Here is a 9,602-nt window from a genome sequence, read left to right on the forward strand (position 1 = left end):
AAGAAAAAAGGAAGGAAGGAAGGAAGGAAGGAAGGAAGGAAGGAAGGAAGGAAGGAAGGAAGGAAGGAAGAGGTCTTATAAGCCTGGCTCCTGGATTGAACCTGGCTGGCAGAGCCACAAGCTGTTGCTAGGTAACTGTTGGGCAGAGCCTAGAGGAATTGTTAACAAGGAGAGTCTGAAAGGACCAGGACTGAATGGATCCTAGGAGCCTAAGGATCCCAGGCAGATGGCTCCAGTCAGGCTCCTCTGCATTCTCTAAGTTTTGAGTGTCTGTGGCAATGCCCCTGCACCTTCCTCCTCCCATAGTGCTTTGTGATCTCCTCTTCCAGCTCAGTTCCCTCTCTTCTTTTAGAAAGAAGTGTGGTTTTATCTTTCAGTTCTGTTCTCAGTCCTGTTGCCGAACACACCCCAGCCCCGATCAGCTTCAGCCTACTGTGTACCCATGAGAATCTCCACCTTCCTTGGCATTGATTGGCTGTGAGTGAGCTTCCTGGAGGTGAATGCTTCACTAATCAGTGCCTGGTGTGTGTGTGTGTGTGTGTGTGTGTGTGTGCGCGCGCGCGCGCGCACGAGTGTCCAGTCCTCAGCCAGGCAGAATACATTCTAGCATTTCTGGAGACGTCCCTCAGGAGAGGTGCCAGGGAGACAGTTCCAGAGGAGGTCCATCTAAGCAGCAGGGGCCTGGGGACACTGCAGTGCAAACAATGCAGCGGGCACCCATGAGGCAGCTCCTGCGGGATTCTCTGACGCCAGCCAGCCCTACTCCTTTAGGCAGAGACTGTGTAGTGGAGCTCAGAGGGTGAGGAGTCACACTGCACTCTTTCAAATCCCAGCTCCCCTACTTTTATGTGGGAAGAAGGGTCAGATCCTTCCGTGGGGGAGCTCCCCTCTTTTCTCTCTCTGCATCTTCCTGAGGTAGGCATCACAACTACTAAGGGAGCTGTTCCTGCCAGGCACAGTGTTCTAATCTCTACCAGGATGTCTCCTCACAACCTGGCAATATCATATCAGAGCATACCAGTGTAAGAGAAGTTTGGCTACCTAAACATTCCCCTTAAAAAGCAGAGGGGGGTAAGATCTGAGTCCTGTTGCTGGACCACTCTGCATCTTCAGCACCGGCTAAGACCCCAAGGCCCTCTCCTTCCCTCCAGCCGGGTTCTCAGATACCTTTGGCAGGCCCAGGCTGATAGGAATGGATCTGGAACGGCTGACCTTGCTCTTGCCCCCCGGCTCCCCTCCCCACCATTCTGAAAGCTCCCCTTAGCGTGCATCATGCCGGCGTGTTTCAGAACAAGCTTCATCGGGCAATGGAGGTCTACGTCAATCTGGACAAGGAGATCTTGCTGAGAAACGAGCTACTTGGGAAGATTGAAAAAGAAACCATACAGGCAGAGGAGGTAAGAGGACACGGTGTGCCATTTCTGATGTGTGCCTCCTTCTGTCTGCAAGGGTTACTGTCCACCAAGACTCCAGGTCCTCGGTAATTAATCTAGAGAAAGAGCCCAGGCCACAAAAATCAAAATAGCTTTGACACACAAAAGCAGGTGCTAGACACACAGCTCAGTGATACCATATTTACTGCTGGGTGATGGTCTAGAGTTTGCTCACAAAGAAAACAGAGTCCACAAGAAGTGCCAGAGAGTGGAACGTCCAGAGTTCTGAAGTTCTGTGCGTATACCCTTTTAAAAACACAGAAGGTATATGGTAACATAACTGATATGCGACATCACACACATATATGTGTTGCATTAAGGGTAGAGATGAGAGGGTAAAGAGAGGGAGGGATGAATGGAGGGAGGGGGAGGGTGCTCTGTGAAGCGTAACTGTCCCTTGTATGCTCAGCGTGAGTAGACTGCAGAGAGATTGAAGGACTGTGACCTCTGGCCAGCTAGAGCTCACTCCAAGGCCAACAACAGTCAGAGTATGGATGGGCGGGTGGAACCAGAAGAGGGCATCGCCTTTGCATGCTTTGAGCACGCGTAGCTGAGTATCTGTTTGACTGTAGTATACTAGGATGTTATCCAAAGGGGGGGACCCTTGGAAGGGTAGAGGAGAGAGTCCGTTGGCCTCCTGGGCAGAAGGCCTGGCCTCAGTTCAGGACAGGACTGTTTTCACACCTGTGCTGGTGACTGGATGAGACCACCTATGACACCGCTTTGTCCGCTTCTAAGTCACAAGTACAGTTATTAGCATCCTGGTTTTGAGTGGATCCCAGGAGTATGTGTGGCCCAAACCTGCTCACAGTGACCACCCCACGGCAGGATGACATCAGATTGTGGTGTATGGAGAAGCAGCTCCCACAGAAAGCCCAGCCTTAGGACAGAGCGACAGGCGGCAAAGCTGAAGTCGCAGCCTGGGCTTGTGTTTTCCCTCGCATTAGATCATCACTAAAACTTAAAATCCACCTTTCGAAGTCCTGGCTTTCGTTATTTAGTACCTTCTAAGTTTTCTTCTTAGCTTCCTTTTTTTTTTTCAGTGCTGGGGATTGAACCCAGGGCTTTTACATGTTATAAAGGCTGATTCTTAGCCTAGACTCCTAGGGTCCTTTCTATTTCTGTGATAAAACACCATGACCAAGGCAACTTATAAAGACAAGTCATCTACTTAGGGGGTTACAGCTTCAGAGAGTTGGAGTCTGTGATGCTGGGGCAAAGGCCCAGTGGCAGGAACTGCTGAGGGCTTGCATATCGATCCATAGATTGGAAGCAGGGTGTTAATAGCATTTCATATGTGCTGCAGTTTTCCTCTTAACCCAGCTAGCTCCCGAATAGTTGAGACAGGACTATTTCTAGCTATTATTAGTGCTGGTACGATCATTCTTTTTTTTTTTTTTTTGACAGTTTTTGTGTAACGTGCTTTCTTTCCTCTTGTGCATGCACATAAAGTAGCATTGTAAGATACACATGGCAGTTCTATGTGGAAGGAATATGTGGAGAAACTGACAAATTGTCTTTGAGGTGTGGCTACAACGTTTTACATTCCCACCAGTAATATGTGAGGCTCCAATTTCTGTGCATTATTTTAAATCTTTTATCTCAGTGTTTTAGTCCTCCCCTCTGTGTGTGTGTGTGTATGTGTGTGTGTGTGTGTGTGTGCATGCCGGTGCCTCAGGAAGTCAGAGACAGTGGATACCCCTGGAGTTATGATATATATTAAAATAGATAGTGATGTATTGGTAAGAATGTATTGAAGATGGAACAACAATATGAACTAACCAGTACCCCAGAGCTCTTGACTCTAGCTGCATATGTATCAAAAGATGGCCTAGTTGGCCATCACTGGAAAGAGAAGCCCATTGGACTTGCAAACTTTATATGCCCCAGTACAGGGGAACACCAGGGCCAAAAAGGGGGAGTGGGTGGGTAGGGGAGTGGGGGGAGTGGGTATGGGGGACTTTTGGGATAGCATTGGAAATGTAAATGAGGAAAATACCTAATAAAATTTTTTAAAAAAAGAATGTATTGAAGAGGTCAGTAAAGATGGCTCAGTGGACCAAAGAGTTTTCCATGCAACTCTGATGACCCGGGTTGGATCCTTGGAACCTGCTTAGGAAACCCAGATAAAAAGTACAGAAAACCAATGTTGGTGGAGTGCTTACCCACAGAAGGATATATGTGTGTGTGTGTATATATATATATCCATAACGGGTAGTTTTGTGCCATCCATTGTGGGTGCTGGGGTTCATATCTAGTCCTCTGCTAGAGCAGCATGCTCTATTAACCACCAAGCCATCTCTCTAGCCCCACTTTAAAATATAATTTTATTAGTTCTTTGAGAACTTCACACTCCTCCTAACTCCTTACACATCTACTGCCCACTTCCCCACTCCCTCCAGACTTTACATCCTTTCTCTTTGCTTTTAATAGCACTGAGTCCAATTTGTGCTGGCCGATAAACTCTTAGGTGTGGGGCAATCCACTTATGGTGCCCCTAACAGGAGCCAGACCTACATCGTTTCTCACCACCCAAGAAGCCATCAGCTATTAACAGCTCCTCACTTACAGTTGGAGGTTCACGAGCCCCTGCCTCCAGACTAGAATCATGACTGGCTTGATTTTTCTGTAGGTCTTGTGCCGGTAACCACAGGCCCTGTGAATTCATGAACACTGTAGTCCTAGCATGCCCTGCACGCATTGTTTTGCCTGGGTTTCATAGCCTCTGGCTCTTACGATCTTTTTGCCCACCTCCTCCATGACTGTCCCCAAGCCTTGGGAGCGGAGGTGACATAGATGCTCCTTCTGTGGGTAAGCACTCCACCAACATTGGTTTTCTGTACTTTTTATCTGGGTTTCCTAAGCAGGTTCCAAGGATCCAACCCGGGTCATCAGAGTTGCATGGAAAACCCTTTGGTCCACCGAGCCATCTTTACTGACCTCTTCAATACATTCTTACCAATACATCACTATCTATTTTAATGGCCGTCCGGGTCTGTGTGAAGTTGTGTGTCTTGTCATGGTTTTTATTTGGCATTCCCTGATGGTTAATGACAAGGTGTACCTTTTCCTGCCTGTGCCACTTGCCTGATGTTTAAGAGAAATGGGCAGTCATGTCCTCTGCCCCATTTTTTTTTATTGAGTTTTCTTTAAAATCTGAGTTGTATGAGTTCTTTGCATATCCTGGATTTAGTCTCTTATCACATATATCAGTTTCACTTAGTCTGCGGTATTTTTTCGTTTTCTTTTTATTTTATGTGTATGAGTGTTTTGCCTGCACATATGTCTGTGCACCCGTGTGCCTGCCTAGTGTCCAAAGAAACCAGAAGCGGGAATGGAGTCCCCTGGAATTGGAGGTACAAATGGTTGTGAACCACCATGTAGGTGCTAGGAATTGAACCTAGGTCCTGTGGAAAAACAGCTAAGCATCTATTGCTCTTGACCACTGAGATCTCTCTCTAGCCTTCTTTCTTCTTCTTTTTTAAAGATTTACTTTATATATGTGAGTATACTGTGGCTGTCTTCAGACACATCAGAAGAGGGCATCTGATCCCATTACAGATGGTTGTGAGCCACCATGTGGTTGCTGAGAATTGAATTCAGGACCTCCAGAAGAGCAGCCTGTGCTCTTAGCCACTGAGCCATCTCTCCAGCCCCATCTTTCATCTTCTTAATAGGATTGTTTATATCTCAGGATCTTAAAATTTTGGTGAAGTTCAATTCCTGTTTTTCTTTCACACTGTGTTGTGAGGTTGAGGGTGCTGAGAAGGTCTTGCTTAGCCAAGCATTGTGAAGATGTTGCTGTCTCTTCTCAAATGGCAGAACCCTAATTCTTACATCTACATTTTGAGATAATTTCCTTAAAAGTGTGAGAAGACGATTCAAGAGCTGGTAGAAACTATGGCATTAACCGTATTTTGCCATTTGTGATTTTCTTGTTACTTCCTGTGGACTTGAGTTACCACCTGAAGTTACTTCTCTCTCAAATGCTGCTTCGTTTCCACCTATGTTCTTGCCTGTCACTGGTCAGATACATAACCTTTTCCTCTTTATAGGGCATAGGCCCAAACACGAATATATATGTACTTGCTATCTGCTTGCACTTTAATCAGTTAAGAGATCTGTGACAGGTACTGTTAAAGGCTTACATAGTTATTTATTCTGATGACAACTCCCAACCCCTCTGCTGGAGCTTGTTTTTGGCCTGCGTAATTTCCTTTAGTACTCATCATAAGGAGTGTGTGCTAGGTTTCTCTGGGTTTTCCTTCATGAGGGAATCTTTCCATTACTCCCTCATTTGAATAGCGCTGTGCTTGATATGGTGGCTCACGCCTTTAATCCCCACACTCAGGAGGCAGAGGCAGGTAGATCTCTACAAATCAGAGGCCAGCCTGGTCTACATAGTGAGTTCTAGGACATCCAGGGCTACATAGAGAGGGCCTGTCTCCAAACCAAACCAAACAAAACATCCACAAAATGAAATAGATCATTATTGTATAAATTTTACATTTACTATAAAATAGTAATGATATTTAGAGAAGTTCTTTATTTGGCATATTTGTTTTCTATTTTAACAATTAACCTCTGCGTGATGTCTGTTACATCTAATGGACACTCTTGGTTCATTATTGACTAAAGCCCATGCTTATATATAGGCTTCCTTTGCTTTTGTCTGATATCCCATCCAGGATTTCCTTACACTCGGTGTCCTGTCACCACTCTAGACTTCTCTTGGCCTTCCCTGGCACTAGAAGATGCTGTGCACTCATCTCGTATGAGTCTCATTCCATCGAAAGATCAGCACTCTTTCAAAGGAGTCCTGACCCATTTTAATTGACAGTAGCATTAGAAATAAGCACCCGGTGCTTTACCTACTGTGCAAACATGGGGACTTGAGTTTGTATCGATAGCACCCTTATAGCCTGGCACAGCCATCTGTAACCTCAGTGATGGAAGAGGCAGAGGTGGGGGGTAGGACAAGATTACCCCTAGAGATCACAGACTGGCCAACCTAACCAGACCAGTGAAGCTCCAGGCTCACAGAGAGATCCTGCCTCAAAAAGTATGATGGGAAATAATCAAGAAAGCCATCCAATATTGATCTCTGACTCTATATGCACCTGCATGGTTATATGGACACACCCACCCCAAACATACACAGAACACACACACACACACAAAGAGAGAGAGAGAGAGAGAGAGAGAGAGAGAAAGAGAGAGAGAGAGAGAGAGAGAGCTCAGTGTCTGACAGTTCTTCTTCCTTCCTTAGCCTATGCTGTTACCACTGTCTGTGGTCTCTGTTGTTTCCAATGAGCCATCTGCTGTTGGCTCTCACCAAGCTTGCGCACAAGACTAATGGTTGTTGTTTTTCTTGCCATCTCAAGCTCCTCCCTTTGCCCTATCATTCAATGGTGTGAGTGTGCTGTACTTGGGATGGGCTTCTTTGCATTTATCCTCTTTGGAGCTTTTTTTTCCTTTTCTTTTTTTAAAGGAAACCCACCTGGGGTGTGATTTTAAAAATTTATTTATTTTATTTATTTTAGTACACAGTTGCTATCTTCAGGCACACCAGAAAAGGGCATCAGATCCCATTACAGATGGTTATGAGCCACCATGTGGTTACTGGGAATTGAACTCAGGACCTCTGGAAGAGCAGTCAGTGCTCTTAAACTTCTGAGCCATCTTTCCAGCCCTCTTTGGAGCTATCTGGGTGTTGAGCTTAGTGTTTTTGAAATAAAAATTGGGGGTTCTTGTCCATGGAAGCCTTGAGTAGTTTTTCTGTTCCATTTCTTTATTCCCTTACATTACTACCACTGCGTGTACCCCACTCAGGCTGACTACATCTCCGAAACTGCTAGTTCTCTGTGTCTTCACTCCCTTTCTTCAGATTGCATAAACCCTACCTGTGTAGCTTCAATGTCAGAGATGGATTCTTCTAATAGCTTAAATCTGCCATTGAGTCCCCACAATGTGTACCCAACGCCATTGAACTATGTGCTTAAATGCTTAAAATAGCAAATAAATTTTGTTACATATATTTTACAATACAAGAAGACAGGCAAGTAAATCGAGACTGATGGAGCCAAAGCATATATAAATGCACAGTCTCACACACAAAAACAGCCTGCAAAGTCAAAACAAGAGAAGGCACAGTCCACAGTAAAGAAAGAAAATAGGGAAGAAAAAGAAAGGGGTGAGGAGCCTAGCCACTCTAGGGTTTCTGAGCCAGATGAAAACATCACCATCTGTCAGAAAAACCAAGAACCTTCAGAGGGCCCCACCCTTTGCGGATGTCGTCTTCCATCTTGGAACTGTACTGAGACGTGTGGGGACGGAGTAGCTGCTCCCAGAATTTCATGGGCTAATGGGTCCTTCCCAACAGGACAGGGCCAAAGCCCATATCTTGAACGATAAGTTACGGAAGCAGCTGGCTGAGTTCCGGGCCCCACAGGTAATGATGTACGTCAAGGAGAAGATCCTGAATGGGGAGCTAGAGAAGACCATCAAGATGTGGGAGCGGAAGGTGGAGATCGCAGAGGTGAGCCTGCTTGTCCCCAGGCGGGATTGAGCCTGACTTAGCCCTGATCATGGGATCACCAAGTATCTCAGGCCACCAATACTTTTCTTCAGAGTCTTGTTCTTCAGAGCTGACCTTAAGAGGGACGTTGGACATGTGGTATCTGTGCAAAATCTCTGCAGCTGTTTCAGCTGCTCAGCCAAAATGAACAGTGGATTTTCCTTCTAAGCTCCACTTTTAATGATTAGGGACAATGTGCTCTAGGGTCAGGAAGAGACACTTATGACGCAGGGGTGTTTAGTTGCTTGTTTCCATAATGAATTTTAGAATCTTCCAAATCCCTCCATGTCATGGGATTTATAAACTGCTGCTTCTTCCACGGAGAAGACAGTATTTAAGAAAAGGAGACGCTGTATGTGAGGAGTTACTCGGTCCCTAGCACTGAGAGGCAGAGGTGGGTAGGTAGATCTGTGTTTGAGCCCAGCCTTGTCTCTTTTTAGAGTTCTAGGCTGCATAAGACTACACAGTGAGACTCCCATCTCAAGAAAGAAAGAAAGGGGGCTGAGGGTGGAAGGAAGGTGGAAAGGAGAGAGGGAGAAGAAAAAGGAAACAAGTTGTTTTCAATGGTTCTCAGAACCCAACTCCGTGCACTCGTGCACTTACACGGTTACTGTAGGCCTCTGTGTTTACAGCTAAGTCTGCAGCCTTTGAGACGGGCTCATGTACTTAGATCCCATGGTGGTCTGCCCACTTAGGGTGTCATTATTGTAGCTTAAAAATCACATGAGATGCTGGGGAAACTGGCATCTTGATCCTAGTTCTATTTCCCTCATATGGTAGCTTGGTGACAGAGAGAACATTAGGGACATAACTTGGGGGTACATCATACCTGGAACTGAGCAGAAAACCCAACATTTCCCTCGGGAAAAACAAACAAACAAACAAACAAACAAACACTCTTTAAGACAGTCTTTCAGGTTTTTGTTGTTGCTGTTTTGCTTTGCTTTGCTTTGTTTTGCTTTGCTTTGCTTTGCTTTTTCTGAGACAAGGTCCCACACATCTTGGTCTATCCTTCATCAGAATTCAGCTTAGTACAGAGCTGAGGATAACCTTGACCTTCTGATCCCCTTCTCCCCACCTCCTATAGTAATCACCACTCCAATGTTGATAGGGAGCCGTGGGTTAGACCCAGGGCTTGGAGCATGCTAGGCACACACTATACCAGTTGAGCTACATCATCCCAACTCTAGAAAGATCTTTTGGGTATCCATTGCCCTAAGGTGATGTCTACCAGCAGGGTGCCCCACAAGAGCCCAGCCCCTAACAGGGCCACCTGCATAGTCAGCAGCTCACAGATGACAGTGGCTTTCAGCTCGGGCACATGCTATCATTCTGAAGTAACCCCCCTCCCCTTTCCCCCACTTTTTGTTTTGTAGATGTCTCTAAAAGGATACCGGAAGGCCTGGAATAAGATGAAGACTTCGGATGAGCAGTTGCAGATAATCCGGCCCCCTGGGAAATAGCCAGGAGTACCCGGCAGCTTATAGACCAAGAAGTGACCCATTAAAGTTCTCTATTATTTTCCGTTAATGGGGTCCTCTCACTTGATGCCTGTGCCCAGATAGCATCCCCCCACACACATACACACACTA

The 9,602-nt window shown here is 45.9% G+C and overlaps 1 protein-coding gene across 1 annotated transcript in view; it reads left to right on the plus strand.

The window, feature by feature from the left end:
• Positions 1-9,536, plus strand: part of Ccdc113 (coiled-coil domain containing 113) — a 25,097-nt gene extending 15,561 nt beyond the window's left edge. The window contains exons 7-9 of the mRNA XM_021170598.1: positions 1,290-1,397; positions 7,816-7,971; positions 9,387-9,536. Of these exons, the coding sequence (XP_021026257.1) occupies positions 1,290-1,397; positions 7,816-7,971; positions 9,387-9,473 (351 nt within the window). The 3' untranslated portion in view covers positions 9,474-9,536. The remainder of the gene's footprint in view (positions 1-1,289; positions 1,398-7,815; positions 7,972-9,386) is intronic.
• The last annotated feature ends 66 nt before the right edge of the window (positions 9,537-9,602 follow it).

The sequence above is a fragment of the Mus caroli genome, chromosome 8 (genome assembly GCF_900094665.2).
Source record: "Mus caroli chromosome 8, CAROLI_EIJ_v1.1, whole genome shotgun sequence".
Classification (NCBI taxonomy): domain Eukaryota; kingdom Metazoa; phylum Chordata; class Mammalia; order Rodentia; family Muridae; genus Mus; species Mus caroli.